This window comes from Eptesicus fuscus, chromosome 17, assembly GCF_027574615.1.
Source record: "Eptesicus fuscus isolate TK198812 chromosome 17, DD_ASM_mEF_20220401, whole genome shotgun sequence".
Lineage (NCBI taxonomy): Eukaryota > Metazoa > Chordata > Mammalia > Chiroptera > Vespertilionidae > Eptesicus > Eptesicus fuscus.
The window spans coordinates 38,958,557-38,974,564 of NC_072489.1; the positions used below are offsets into that span (position 1 = coordinate 38,958,557).

The 16,008-nt window shown below is 46.8% G+C and overlaps 1 protein-coding gene across 1 annotated transcript in view; it reads right to left on the minus strand.

Moving 5' to 3' along the window:
• The window catches only part of SORBS1 (sorbin and SH3 domain containing 1), a 217,063-nt gene that overhangs the window by 46,372 nt on the left and 154,683 nt on the right, over positions 1-16,008 (minus strand). The window contains exons 10-15 of the mRNA XM_054728616.1: positions 12,312-12,359; positions 12,062-12,191; positions 10,322-10,436; positions 5,088-5,171; positions 1,194-1,259; positions 531-632 (exon numbers count right to left, since the gene is read on the minus strand). Coding sequence (XP_054584591.1) covers positions 531-632; positions 1,194-1,259; positions 5,088-5,171; positions 10,322-10,436; positions 12,062-12,191; positions 12,312-12,359 — 545 coding nt within the window. The remainder of the gene's footprint in view (positions 1-530; positions 633-1,193; positions 1,260-5,087; positions 5,172-10,321; positions 10,437-12,061; positions 12,192-12,311; positions 12,360-16,008) is intronic.

Below are 16,008 nucleotides of genomic sequence, written 5' to 3' on the forward strand. Positions count from 1 at the left end.
GCCTGTGGCTGGCCGTCTGGCCCCTGGAGCGCATTTCTTCATTGAGAACTTTCTGACCTTTCAAACCACAAGCTCTGACAGTGCCTGCGTGTAAGTGGCGCCCCAATCACTGCCACACTTTGGGGAACCATCTCGGAGACCGGTGCCTCCCAAGGCTGCAAAAACGACAGCCGCCAAAACATGGCTCCCTGAAAACCCCGAGAAGGCATCCCAAGGCGAAGGCAGGAAAGGAAGAGGGTCCCCCCTGACAGCAGAGGAGAGGGGGAGCGGTGGCAATCACCAGCCACCCCACGGATATCTGGAAAGCCCCCTTTAAGGAAGATGCCAAGCTCCAAAGAAACCAAAGCAAAAACCAAGTTGGGGGAAGGGACTGGAAAACAGCAGCCAGAAAGCCATGCAGCTCCACAGTAATCATCGAGACACTCCCCTCCTGAGCGACAGCCCAACCCTCCTGAGCGACAGCCCAAACCGAAGGGCCGCGCCTGGCCCGCGCGCCAGGCATGGGCGGCAGGAGGAAAACTCAGAAGTACCTGCGCCAGGTCTGCACGGCGTGCTTTACTAAGCGTCTCCGTCTTTCCTACATCTGCCTCTAACTCTGCTGGGCAGAGGTTGAGCTCTGTGTCTAGGTTAGTCTGGTACAAGAAAGAAAAGATGGGAAAGAAAGAGGGTTTTAGTTTAGAGGACAGGCAGAGAGAATGGAAGGTTAAGTTTGAAAAACGAACCTGTTTAGGGTTGTATTTTAACAAGGCAGAGATGGCATGATTAAACAACGAGCTCCCTGGAAATTACTAAAAGCCACGAGAACAGAGAAGGCGGCGTTAGGCCTGGAAAATATAAGCCCCGCAGTAGGCAGAGCTTCAGAACTCTGTTTTCCTGGCGGCAGAGAACTACAAATACCACAGCACCTGCCGGGGAGGAAATACCTAGTTTCTGTCTTTTCAGAGTCTGGCGACTGTGACAAATACTACATGTCAGGAGAGTACGTCATTGCTTAAAAACACATCCACACCTCTAAACATCAGTATATATCTTAGAGACTTTGTTAAATAGATTTATCACCAAGCAAAAAAAAAAAAAAAAAGTTATCAAGTTAAAAAAAAAAGTGATTGAAGAAAATAAGAGCAAAACCCCACAGCACACTCACACTAACCAGCTAGGAGCACACACACAGCCCCCGGAGAGGCAGGCATTACCTTTCTATCCTCTCTAGGAAGGATAGAGCAGTCTCCAGGAGTATAATCCCATATCTTTTTGGGAGGCTGATGGGAAGCAGAGGAGGAAATGGAGAAATGAGCATAAAGACAGACACGGAGACCAGCTCACACAAAGAGGGGCACACCGGGACTCAGCGACAGGGAGCTAGCCCGGGCGTGGGCGCTAACGGGGAGCTTCCTTGCTACGGTTCTGTCTCAAGAGCAGATCACTGTTGGAGTCCAAATATTGCAAACTTAAAAGACACAAAGAAAAAAAAAAAAGCATTAACACCAATTTGAACAAAAATCGAAACTTTAAAATTCCCCATTGTTCTTTTCAAACTAAGATGGACACTGAGGGCCCACATCTCTGCGGCAGGCTTCTGCCCTGCGAAGCTCATTGTTCACCAATGTGGCAATTCGGAGATTTGGCCAGTGGAGGGCAAACTGCACTAAATGTGTTTTCTGTGGTTTGTGGCCAGTGCACCAAATGGGGGTTACGTTTCCCACGGTGTGACTAGGCAATTTTAAAAATCGTTCCCTGCTTGCTTAGACGTTAACACTGCTAGTGGTAGAGCCAGACCTTCCATCTCCCTTAGAGAACAGAGTTTCTACTTTGCATTTAAACAGCAGGCTGTAAGGCTATTTTTGTTTTTTTCCTTTAACTCTTTAAGATAGAAATAGGGTACATGCCAAAAACAGAAATCTGCCCGGAGAACCGTTGTAAGTTTAGTGAGGGAGGGGTTCGAACGTAGGACACCTGGAAGTTACAAGCCACTCTAACTGCCCCCAGGTGAATCCTCTGTTCTGCCCACTTAGGCTTGAAATTTCTTAAACAGCTCCCCCTCCCCTCTGCTGTCACTTACTAGCTCCTGGAATATTGTAATTATATTCATTATAACCAATTAGGGAAGCTTTTTCAAATTGGTTTACATTGTGACATTTTGCCTTGAGCTTACTTATAGAAATCACATTAATTTCTGTAGAAGTTAGAGGGGGAAGGAGGGAGAAAAAAAGCTGACACCCAGGCTCTTAGTAATAAATTTGCAAATGAAAAGTAATCTGATTTCAAGATGCATTCACCACCCACAGCAACAGGACAGCAATGCGATCTCTGTAGATGTATATTCTGCACTTTATAAAGTAGGTGCTATTAACAATCATCATTTTTCTTTAAGCACTTTACACACTTCATAGATGGTTCAGATGGGAAGGAGACCTTTCAAAGTCACATACAGTCTCCCTACGTGTACTGACTGTAAAAAATAAGACAGTGCTTACAAATTAAATTGGTTGTAAATAACCTTCCCCAAATGGCCCCTGGAGTCTGGGTTGACTTGATATTATTCCACAGCACCTGTGAGAGCTGAACGGTGTTAAAGTCAGCATCTTGCTGAAGTGTCAGCGTGTTTTGGTGGATTTCAGGGAAGGGGCTGAAGGAGAAAGGAGCCCAGGGTAAATGAAGGCCTAGCATCCAAGTCCTGGCAGGCTTTCCTCCCTCGGGGGTGGGGGGTGGGGTCGAGTGGGTGTGGAATAAAAAGCAGAAATGATGACCCACACGCTTTGGTAGGCGTTTTAATTTCATTCTGCTTCTGAATGATGGCAAAACCTTCGAAAACAACTTTCCTGGTTTATGCCACTTTCATTTATGTCTCTTACCCTTGTATGGCCCAGAGCGACTGGTGCAGGAGAGACGTGAAAAGAAGGAAAAAATTTCTCCCCACCTCCCCTTCTTCCGAAACGCTGAGTGTGTCATCCAGTCATTCAACTTGGTTCAACTACATAGGAGCCCACCCTTCGAATGCCTCAGACCATGGGAACCGTGGTCTCAACACTGTTCCCTCAGGATAGACAGCGATTACGTTATTTTGGTAAATCTTTAAAAGTTTTACCTTTCATTACTTTAAAAGACCCACACAAAAAAGGAGCAGTGCCCTTTAAGGACTCTAAGGTCTATGTAAGGAACACTCGTGGCTTGAGAGAAATGACATTTTGGAAAAGCATCTCTTTAAATAAGTAAGAGGCAGTTAGGACAACAGGGGAGGGGTACGAATGACGGGAGGTCCCAGTGTACGAATGGGCTGTGCTCCCAGGACCTGCTTGGCGTGGCTGGGGGCACGCAGACCAGCTTCCCGTAGGAGCAGGGTCAATTCCCTGAGCTCCTCAGAGAGCCGCTTAGTGCGTGCTGGGGCCGAAGTACTGTCTCTTGCTGACAAAACCAGAATTATTTGCAGTGACAGATTTGGTAAAACAAATGATTAATTAGAGACATTTCATAACGTTTCCTAAAAGCCAGCGTTAAAGAGAAAACTAACTTAGTTATTTGGCCAATGAGACGGCTAGAAATTTGTGGACCTGAACGGACTTCAAAAGTCAATGGCATGGACTTTTGCTTATGCATAATTTAAAGCAAATAGCTTTTGTTTTCCCTGATGGAAATATGGTATTATATATACCAATCATTGGGGAGAGGGGAGGAACTACATATACCAAAGGGTTTTTCTGTGAGATAACTGAGCAGGTTGTAAGACAAGAAAAAGGGTTAGAATACTGTTAAATATTTGAATGTGGAAAAGACTGTCTGGGTAGACTCCATTGATGTCTGAATGGTGGACAGCAGAGAAAAAAAGGGAGAGAAAGGAGAAGTGAGGTGTGCACCACAGCTTTGGGGAGGGGAGATGGACACACTTTGGGTTAGACGCTTCCCTCTCCACTGGTCACTAGGTGGCGCTGTTCACCCAGGACAGCTTAGCTGCTATTGGGAGCCAGTGTCCAAGGAGGGACCAGGCGGGAGGAATGTCTGTTCCCTCAAGCAGGATGTTTGCAAGTCAGGTGCTCCTCTCAGAAGACGCAGGAACTTTGAAACAAAGCTCAGCATCGCTACATCAACAGAGAAATCCCGGAGCACCAGCTTACTTTGTCTTCATCTTGATATAAATATACATCAGGGAATTTAACATTTTACTGAACTATAAAGTTAATTCCTGTCTGCAGATAAAACCATCATTCCAAACCACGGTGATTCAAATACTGAAGGCAATGCTTAAAGTCTCACACAAACATCTAATGGAATGTTTTACGTTTATACACTTAACCCCCTACTTGCAAATTCTTTTTGCAGTGCAGTGGTGAACATTTAAAGTAACTGGAGTTTTAAAGTCAGTTTCCAGTCATCTCCAGTGGGAAAATGAGCTCCCTTCTCCCTTCTGGTGGATACTCCTCGGAGTACAGGGCTAAGAAACGTTCCTTTAAGTGCCCCAAAATCCTTTGGTACCAAAGCCAACTCAGACACATTAGGGGGAAGCTGCAGAATGTTATTAGGCTCAACACTAAACGTGCTGGAATTCCTAACTCTCATTTCAAATTTTGGGAAATGTTATCCTAACTCATAGAGCTCATTCCCTAAAAGTCACCGGACATGGGGCTGTAATCGTGGGTCACATCTGCATAGAGAGAGCCTTTCGGGCCGGCTTCGGCACTCCCCTGCACAGGTGCTTTTAAAAGCTCTATCGCTGTGTGGTGCCCCTTCCCGCTTATCTTCAGTATGCCATGAGGACTCTGGCCAAGGAACTGAACGGATGGCCAATTTAATGTCATCCACAGGCACGTGGCATTCGTTGCGAGTGGTGGGAGGGACTAAGACCAGCAAGGATCTAGGTGCGTCTCTCGGGATTTTCTGGCAATAAATCCAGAGCTCACTGTCCTTTCTTGGTGAAGTAAAGCAACGGAAAGCTTACAGATGGGAGTGAGACTAGGCAATCCTACCTGGACAACCGACACGGGGCGCCCCACTCCCCGAAGTCCTTACAAATAGATCTGATTCCTTAGCAGCGACAATGCAGCAACAGCATGATTTTTAAAAATGTCTATAACCACTGAAGCTATTAAACTTACCGGTTTCCCAAACTCCAATTCCGAAAAGAATTTATACCAAGGTTCATTCTTTAAATCTATCTCTTCTGGGCTTATATCCCGACTCTATAGGGGTTGGTGACAGGGAAATGGAAGAGAGAGAAGGATAACATTATGCAAAGATTACATAGGAACAGGCCAGTAGAGATGCAGTGGTTTCCAGATATATACAGAACTGCATTCAATAGCAGCAATCACCCGTTTCCACGGACACGGGCAACATCACGAAGCTAAAACAGGCGGGGAAGGATGTGTTTATAGAAACAGGGCCCCTGAGCGAGGGAGCAGTGGTCGCATCACGCTCAGCCCCAAGGCTGGAGGATGGAGCGTGGATGGGGAACTCTGCACCACACTGCTGCCCCCCACACAAATACGAATGCGGGGATAGCAGTATTTCCGTATCGTGGGAGAAAAGGAAGACCTCATTTCCTCTTCACAAAGAACTATTAGTTATGAGCAGATAACCTGGTGAGCACACCCAACATTTAGCCATTGACGCCAGGTGAGTTACGGGCTAGTACAGTTTTAGTACTTATTTGCAAGGCTGCCTTAAGGTTTTCAAAATAAACGCAAATTTTGACACTTTTATACAAGCCAATTTGTTAATACTGCATCTTTAATGGCACATGAATAGGTGAGAAACCATGTCCCTTACACAGTAAAGTGAAAGATGATATAAGTAACAACAGAGGACACGAGTGAAGAAACATCTTAAACAAGCCCTCGAGGGGATGGATACAGATAGAATATACTTTATGTTCTAACAAGTAAATGTTAAAGAGCCGGGAAAATTAAAGCGAGGGAAAAGCTGAACAAGACAGATAGCAGAACAGGGGAGGGAAAAACTTCTGGCTTATGTTACAAAAATAAGTTAGATTTCCCACTTTTCAGAATTCTAAGAGGAAGTTCACATAGAGTGATAATGGACCCATGGGATTCCATCTTTAATCAAGTATTTATAAAGTCCTGGTACCTTGCTGTGGAATAACGTGTTTCTGGAAATAATTAGTTAAAAATGAATGCCTGGAAAGCAAATCACGTTTCCCCTAATAAACTGGAGATATGTTCACAGCAGACAAAGTGTTAGAGGCTCATGGCTTAATTAAATTCATACATGTCTATGTTTCAAAAAACCTTGGTAGTCATAAGAGAGGGGGGCGGTTTCCGGTAATGATATGAAATAGAAAATGTACATTTCTCGCGGAGGTGGAAAATGGTAAGTGAGCAACGTCACTCCCTCGGGCCCCGCACAGGAGGAGGGGGCCGCGGGCCGCGGACTCCTCAGTGCGCCTGCTCCCAAGCAGCTCCTCCGGACTCCTTCTCTTAACGTTCAGGCCTTTGCAGCTCGCACGGATGCTGCAAACGTCTCAGCGACCTTCACCAATCCCCTCTTCTCAGATCCTTAGAAGAACCTTTACTATTATTTCTACGTTTGTTTTATTTTATTTTTTTGCAAGTATAATAAAAATGTTTATTTCCACCAGAACTGTCGCGCTAGCTGAAACCAGAGGGAAGTGTCCAGCTTAAAACTTCCCCCCACCGTCTGAGGGACTTCGGCTTAGATCTTGAAGGGGACACGGCGCTCCTCAGTGGGCTCTGTAACCATGTACAATAATGGGTTCTGTGTTCATCAGGGAGATGAGGCCCGGTACCGATACTATTCAGGAAAAACATTGGGACATCCTAGGTCCTTATATGATGGGGTTTCATGAAAACTGTTTCGTGTTTATTATTTTTAGAGACTATTTATAAGCTGCTCTCTGGGAATAGGTTAGGCTTTTTTTTTTTTTTTTTTTTAAATAAAATGTACCAACTCTTCCAGGAAACTGCCTGAATGCTTTGGTACTTGGTCCTGAAAGAATTAACCCATTTTATCGAGAAGGTTGTTTGCAAAGTGTCCCACGGCTGAGGTTCACACGGTGCCAAGTCTGAGCCAGGAGGTACGTCGAGCAGCTTGGCCCAGGAAGTGAGTGGTAACACCACACAGCGGTGCCGTCTGCGTCTGACTGGGCCATGTCTAACTCCGCTGTCGGTCGGTGGTGGGACGGACAAACAGCACGGGTCCTTCCGGACGCACAGCAGGATCTCGGGACGGCAGGCAGGGCAGGCTCCACAATGCCAGGCTCCGTGCTCTGCGGCCGGGGCTCCTCTTTTCCCAGCTGGCAAAACCCTTGGACAGGGCCGGTGCCTTGCCAGGAAAATGCCTGATTCTCCTCAAGGACAGTTTTGTTGCTTGAACAGGAGCCAGAGACCAGCTTCAACTTTTAATTAAATAGTCATCTGAATGCGGTACGTTGATTGGCACAGCACTTCATAATGTCCGGGGTTCTTCTGCCCACATTCTTGCCCTGGATCCTCTCACTCATGACCTCAGGTCGGGCCAGATAATACTTCTGGTTGCAGATGAAAACACCGAGGTTCAGAAAGGTCAAAGGACCTGCTCCGAAACTTGAACTCAGAACTCGGTCTTCCAAGTCCTGGTGCTCTTTAGCCACATTGCACCCCTCACACTCCCCGCGAGAAGGGGCAGGCCCGCTCGGTTTGCAGATGATACGAAGCTAAAACGGGGCTGAGTGACAGACCTGAAAAGCCAGGGAGGAACTCAAAGTGACCCTGCACTGGGAAGAAACCAAATTGGGAAAATCCCCTCATTTTACACTTGCAAATATAAGTTGTGTAATTCCTACGCTGGTGTCTCTCCTTCCCACTGTTCCCCCAACATCTAACCCAGGGCGTGGCATGGAAAAGCCATTCTCTCTGGACTTGTTGAATTGAGTCCAAGTCCTGTGAGGGGCTTGGGAGGAAAGTACAAGGACAAAGCCTGAAAAGGCTACTCCTGACCAAGCAGGGCCTGACCGATGATCTCCAATTCCACGGCCAGAAGAGAAGAACGTGGATTCACACTACGGTAAGACGGGCCGAGCAGCTATGAAGAACTTCATGTGATCTTGCCAAGTAGCTGGGTAGCTCATCAAATCTGTGCGTCTCCTGGTGGGGTTTCTGAAGGTGGTACAGTGTTTTACTTCTCTGGGTGGTTGGCGTTCGCTCCAGGGACAAAGATGAGCTCTAAGGCAGCCTTTACAGAATGCCATTCAACACTTCCTGCAAATAGCAGAGAGGTGTGCCAATGAGGTCACAGCTTAAATGGCCAGGCTTAAGCAGACATGAGTACCTCAAATTGGAAGCAAAAGCATGGTTCCCCTCCTCCCCAAAAAAGGAATTGTGTATTCCTGAAAGCAAATGTAGATTCTACACCTGTCGCTAGTTAGTGCACTCATCCACAGTTAACGTGTGTGTGTGTGTGTGTGTGTGTGTGTGTGTGTGTGTGGTAGCTAGGGGTGGGGGTTTGTCTTCAAATTCTGGCAAACCTGATACAGGATGTCAAAAGGCAAGACTCATACACTAAAACCAACGTTTTAACTTTCCTGTTCAAAGATAGCTGAGAAAGAAATAAAAGATAAAGGACTGACTTAACTACCGTGAAGAGTGGCTCAAAGATGAGGTTTAACTGAAATTTCTCTCTGAAAGGAAAAGTCTCTGGAGGAAGAGTCTAACAGAGTGGAAGCTCGCGGATGCGATGTGATGGGCCCTCTGGCGCTTACATCCCACGACAGGATGGGCCTGGGTCTTGGCACAGCACAGGGGCTTCTGGGTAGGAACACAGATGGTGCTCTGTGATCCACACGTGTGATCAGGGCAGGTCCTCAAAGACAGCTCCTATGGGCTACTATGTGTTACTTCCCGGGTTGGTAAACACGTGGAAGATAGCTGTAACCATTGTGGTAGCAAGGAACACCTAGTTCTGAATGAGTGGTCACATTATTAGGAACTAAGGAGAGGAGGGGAAAACAAAGAAGAAATTTTAGGGGCAAGGCCTCGAGAGAAGTGACCATCTGTAAATAACAACACTGCCAAAACCAAGCGCCCACAGGCCTACACAGTCTCTGGGTCGTTCACGTGCGTTGATATGTGACGGCGTGTCCTGACTTGTTATTCCAGGGTCAGGAATACACCCAGAGCATGACTTTCTCTCCTGGAACACCTGTGCGGAAGGTTACCTTCTGAGGTTATCATCTTCTAACACGGAGAGAGCCTCCAGTGAAGGGTGGAGCCAGAGGCAACATTCTCCGCTCCTCTCTGAACTTTTTGCTTAAAATAACTGCAGTGCACAGAAAATGCTGAGGAATGACAATCTGGAGCATTTCTGCAGGCTGCTTTATCCTAATTAAAATTACCTATCCCTTTGTGCTTTCAAAGATGTCAAACTTTCATCTTAGTCAAAGCGAAGTCAATCACTCCTGAAAAACACGTGGCACGGGAGAGGCAGAGGGAGAAGAATGCGCCCCCACACCTCCGGGGTTACTTGCTGCGTGCTCAGTGTGGTAACAGCATTTTAATAGAATCCAGTTCCCAGCATGACAGCTCCATCCTGCGGGCCCGGCGGAGGCTGCGATGTCACGGAGCTTTGGAGAATCCCTTTAACCGTGATCAGAATTCTGAACCAGCTTTTTCAAAGGAAGGATGGATAAAAGGAAGTGTGACTGGCAGACAGGAAACTAATGGGTTTGCACAAATCCTTCCCCGTTTCACAGAAGAGGCCGCTTTTCCAGGGTGGTCTGCTCTGCCCCACAGGCCACTTCTCCACTTAGAAGAGACGTGAACCACAAATCAGACGGACTATGACATTCGTCCTCGATACTGCACGTGTCAGAAAAGGAAGACCTAAAACGCCTGTTTTAACAGCCTGGGGCTTCCCCCCCCCCTCAAATCACAACATCCTATTAATTACTTAGCTTTTAGTGATGTACTAGTAGTACCTTCTACAAAATTTATATGTGTTCAAATAAGAGGCACTTAAAAAAAAAAACCACCACGAATTTAGTCCAGTTAGTAATAAGCCTGCCAAATTAATGGTTAGATGTTTAAGAAAAGACAGCAGCAAAATCAATCTTTATGTCAGTAGAAAATTCTAAATTCGTTAAAACCATGCAGAAAAGCGCCAGAAAGCCACAAGATGAGCTTCATTCAAAGCAGACTCAGGACTCATTTTATAAACACCTGCAAAAATAAAAAGGGTAAAAATACTTCATTTTCTCATTGTCTCCTAAACAAAGCACGTCTATCTCCAGGGAGAAAGAATGTGATGCAAGTGCACAATGCATCCGGATTAAAGAACACGACGGGGTGAGACAAAGGGACTGTAATATTCACGTTACCATCTTTTCGTTGTTCAGAACGGAGGACTTGCCCGGCTGATACTCGTATATGCTTTTGGGCTCTGCACGGTATTTCCTTGTATCCACTTTCTTATCTGGGGGCTCCCAGTCGTTTCTGTAGGAAGAAAATCCTATTAGAGCTGTCTTCATGAAAATTGGCATCCAACACGTTCTGACTTTGGCTGACTGTAGTCTAATCAAGGAATTTTTAAATCCAAAGCATAAAATCGGACTCGGTGCAAAGCGTTTAGTTGTGCTGGTTCCCTTCTCAAAACAACCAGTTAAAGCTCTGGTTTTGCTCCACAAAAGGCCTAAGGTACCAGGAACCGGGTACCAGGAAGCAGAGAAGAGAGGGAGGCAGGGAGGGAAGCAGCAGCAGCAAAGCTTGCTCTGCTCTCCTGAGCTTATCATCCCCCAAACATGCCTGCACTTCCCACTCATGCTCGTGCAGGGAGAGAGAACACAGGTCCTGGAGCCAGTCAGCTGTGGTTCCGATCCCTGCGATAGTACTTGCTAGCTGGGGATCCAGGCTACACACTTTACCTCTTGCTACCTTAGTTTCCTCATCTGAAAAATGGGGTTGTTGCAAGGATTAAGTGCATGTAAATCACCAGGTCCACAGTAACCACTCAGTAAATGTTATTTGCTTTTATAACTGTGTTGTTCCCTATTCCACACTTCACCCCAGTAATCACCCAAATTGCAGCCTTTGGCACACAAATTCAACCGGATCCAGTGGTGGGTTTCAGAGGAGATAGGAATCCCTGAAAATTGTTTGCAGAGTTCTTATGCATGCACATGACTGCCTTTGCACTGGGATTATATTTAGTTTTTGCTGCAAGGCAGGGATGGTGATTTATATATGCTTAGATTCCCCCACAGCATGTGGCCCCATCTGCACACAGAATGCACCCGGTTTGATGAATGCAGTTGCAAAGAATTTATAGGCAGACCCAACCTTCCTTTCAAATTCATTATCGAACTCCTGAGGCAGATGCCACTTACGCGTGTGTGGGACTTTCAGAACAGCTATTCATCGGTGTACGAAGATGGAAAAGGTATGAAGGCGTGAAACTAAGTGTGTCTTTCAGGAAAAGTAATTCATTTTGGCAAAAGCCTCTTTTGTGTTGAGAAGCAGTGGGAGATGCGTGGGACACCAGTCCAGATGGCATAAGGGGGTTGCTCCATGGGCATCGGGACCCAGTGAAAGAATACTGGGTCACTCTGTGCGGGTGTCAAGACATGACTAACGTCATCGTTACAGCCAATCCACGCCCATGTCTCAAAAATACGTGCTGTGCAAATAAACTGGTATTAAAAAGTGTAACTCATGCTAAAATTATATTCTCTGCTACAGGATCCGTCAGTAAACACAGAGTATAAAAACACATGACAAAGCTTACAACCAAGGTTTCTGGGAGAAGGTAAAAAGTGATGAGTTATAGCCAACGTGAAGTAAGCCCACACGTGGCCAGGCACTGAGAAATGTTATATGCACTATCTTGTCTTGTCCTTGCAACACCCCTAACAAATGTAAAATGTGTCCCCATTCTATAGATAAGAACACGGGAACTCCGAAAGAAAACGTCGCTACTAACACAGGATGGAGCAGGGACTCCAGGTCAGGGCTGCCCAGCTCCTGGCCCCACGGCTGCTGCCCAGAGCGAGAGGCGGGACGTGGCTGCCACACTGCGCGTGGCAGCCTGAGGTCACAGCGGATCGGGGAGAAGGAGCACTTACCTCTCCGGGCTTGATTTCAGTGAGGAAGAGCGGGCCGGGAGGGGAAGTGTGGCTGACCGCTTAACTACCTTCTCACCGTCAATGTAGCTCATCTCACTTTTCGATCGAGGCACAGAAAGGGGAGATTTTGCTGGAGAAGAAAAGTGGGTACAAAAGACTTAAAACTGGTGAAAGCAGGAAACAGGAAGATGTTTTCCCTTATCCAATGCTCCCTCTTCCTCCCATGATCAGGAAATTCTAAGTCACTTACTGTCTTCAGAGTAGGAGTATCGAGGAGAGTACAGATCTGAATCATCATCTAGTGAACAAAACAAAATGCAATCAGGAGAAATCTGGCTGAGGCAGGAGAACGAGCGACCTGTGCCCACTCCCGCCCATTCCCGCCAACCTGCACCGCCATCCAGTCACACCAGGGGTCCATGGGGGGGGGGGGCGGGAAGGAGCTAAGCGAGAGGAGCCAGGTTTGCAGAGCCCACCCACCCAAACAGAACCTGCAGGCCGGAAGGTACAGTCACGTGGCCTGGGAGATGACCACTGCCCGACACCAAGAAAAGCATGGGGACAAGAAGCCGAAGGGCCTCAGGGAGAGTTTCCACAAGCAGAGCCGGAACAGGGGGCCCAGCCTGGCTGAGATACCTCCCTGGATGCTCACCCCGAGTCTCTGGTCTAGCCTGCAAGGTCCTCGGAGTCCCCCAGGCCTGCTACTGGGTGGTGTTGTCGGGGAAGAGGCGTGTTTTCTAGCTCCCCACCTCAGCTGTGACCTGTTTTACATGCTAAGGTTCCCCATACAATATCATTTAACAAACAGGCTCTGCAGCTAAAAGAACAGTTGGAGAAAACCCTCATAATCGTGTTTTGATTCCACCCCGACCTGGTTGGGATGTAACACCCATGGCAGGTGCAGTTGTGCGGTTGTGCGGTTTGCTCTGCAAAGGCGCTGCTCGGGGCATGTCTACACTGTGGCCCTGGAATAAGTCAGACTCCCGGGGGTTTCTGCAGTGCGAGATGCCCTCCGAGGGCACGACACGCCCCTAAAGAAGCTGGGCACTGGGCTCTCAGACCTGGGAATGAGATAAGATCTGAACCCTCGTGCCAGTGGCTGCACTGAACTAATACTGAGGCTACAGGTGCACTTACAGGGACAGATTTCACAACGGGGAGTGTCCTGAGAATGTCAGGTATTTGGTCGCTATCCCCACGACGACCCCTCCAAAGTGCTGAAACAGTCGGCCTTTCCCATTTTCTAAGATCTCGCTAACCCCAACTCAGGATTCATGAATGTGGACTGAAGACCCAGTACCTTCCCTTCAAATCTGAAGCAAGTTTAACAAAACACATGAACTAACCTGAAAAGACACGTCAAAGAAGCCAGGACATGTTAATGACTACGTGTTAATCAAGTCTTTGTCGCTATAAAAATCATTTTTAGTCTCTGAGTAGTACAGGTCATAATATTTTGTGCAATGTAAATAAAGCTAAAACAGCTGTTATGGTGAGTCAAGTATTCTGCAAAGGCAGCCTCTCTTCCCCCCTTCTAACTCCCCTCCCCTCTCCCCATTTTTATCTGTCCCAGGTCTCCCCCCGCCGCCCCCGCCTCGCAAATAAAGAAAAGTCATCAGGTACCAAGTTATTTCCCCCACCTCCTTCCCCATCCCTCTCTCTGTGTTAAGGCTAGGATTAGTCAGCATCAAAGTTGAACAGGGCTTAATGTTCTTCTATCAACACAGCCAAGCCTTTCCCTGCTATAACCTGAGCGAGTGAGTGTCTTTAACTTTTGAGAGCAGGCCAGAGAGATAAAATGGCATCCGAAAATATATATTCTGAAGTACTGCTCTGAAGAATTTTGTTTTAAACAGAACTTCTGATTACTGTACTGATAAAATGCTATGATGTCAAAGAAAACTAAAAATCAACGTTGATTGCAGGCATTTGACTGGAAAAATCATGCCTGTCAAATGAAAAATTAGCTCAGTTGGGAACCACCGTACATAGAGCTTAAAATCCAGTCTAGCTTTTTGGCTCAGAACTCTGCATCTCTCTGAGCCATGGAGAATTACAGCCTTTCTGTAAACGGTAGCATGAGGGTTAATTCCTATGACCTGCTCTTGAGGTAAGAAGCAAATGGGGAAGAAAAAGGCACTTAAAGATTCAAAGAAAAAAATTAAAAACCCTGAGATCTTTAAAAATATTTTCTCTCTAGAGCTTTCTAATGTGGATTTCTAGAAGATTCTTTTTCTAATTTTAGTCCTCACCTGAGGATATGTTTAGAGGGAGGGAGAAAGGGAGGAAAAGGGAAAGAGAGAGAGGAAGGGAGAGTAAAAGAGAGGGGGGGAGGGAGAGGGGCAGAGAGAGGGGGGGGGTTTCCTCCCATATGCACCTTGACCGGGGATTGAACCCACAACCTAGGTATGTGTCCTGACCAGGACTCGAACCTGCAACCTTTTGGTGTATAGGACAATGCAATAGAGCTATCCAGCCAGGGCTAGAAGATTTGTTAACAGGAAAGGAGAAATAGTTCTTATAAGATGAAAGGAATAGCTTGGAGTATTAAACAATTTATGTATTTTGAAATGCAGAAGTCAGAAAGATGGGGGTGAAGGCCACAGAGAAGATGAATGAATGATGTTCTTGATGCTATTTCTTATTTGGTGCAGGTGGGAAAAGAAACCTCGCCCATCCGAGGCGAACGCAGGGCAGGGGCTGCGCAGAGTGAAGCAGCTTTTCATTCCCTACCCGGTGGCCGTGGGATCCGAGTCTGGCATGTGGATTTCAGTTCATCAAACCTTTAGGAGGGCAAATTGAAGTTGTACTGATTCCTCTGAATATCCAGGGAACATATAATTTATTCTTTAAAATTTTACGTGTGTCTTGCAAAACTAATGGAAGAAAATTTTACCTGTACTTATGAGTAAAAATAATAGCAGTTCCCATTATTAAGTGCCTAATCATAGCCAATAATTTACTAATATCATCTCACTTAATCTCTGCAATAGGAAATACATAAACATCTCACTTACAGACAAGGACATTAAGGCCCAGGGAGGTCAGGAAATGTGCCCGTAGCCGCTCAGTAAGAGACAGAGAGCGTCTTCCTGATTCCACTTCCCTGGGCCGCCTCTAGCCCTGAGATAGGGGTGGTGCCTTGTTCTAGGCTCACCCACCCTGGCTGCCCAGGCCTGGGGGAAACTGGCTATTCCTTTATAATTTACAGCATGCAAGAGACAAGGGAGAGTGCTGTTCTGCAACTCAAGTCCTGCCTGCAGTGCTGGCCTGCCTCCCAGCCCTGAGGCCTTTGCTCTGTTTTTCTGCATCGTCCCCTCCCTGGTGACACTTAGGCAAGTTTGCTGCGCTACCCCACCACTCTGCAGTTCTCCTCCTGCTGGTCTCCAGGGACATGGGTAACACCGAGTCACTGTTGCTACATCTCCCACTTGCTGCTTCTTGCCCTCCACGCCTGGCAGGCTAAGTCCACACTGGGGTAGAGGGGTATGAAGTTCAGAATGGCAGTGAATGGAAAAACTGGGTGTAAGGTTACCTGTCTGTATGTCTATACACTAGGGTTAGCCAAAAGGAGACAGAGAGAGACAAAGAGGTAGAAAGAGAGAGAGGCAGACAGAGAGAGACACAGAGAGAGAGAGATATGGAGAGAAAGAGAGAGTTAAACCACAGTCCAGATACATTAAATAAATTATTTCTCAAATTGTCCAAGAACATGGACATTGTCAGTGTCTGAAATCCTGCCTTTACTCTTTCTTTAGGGTCTTTCTCTCTCTCTCTCTTTTTTTGTTAACCCTCATCTGAGGCTATTTTTTCCCCATTGCTTTTCAGAGAGTAGAAAGGAAAAAGCGGGGGGGGGGGGGGGGTAGGGGGAATGTGAGAGAGACACATCAACTGGTTACCTCAGTACGTGCCCTTGACTGGGAATTGAACCCAGGACCCTTGGGTGT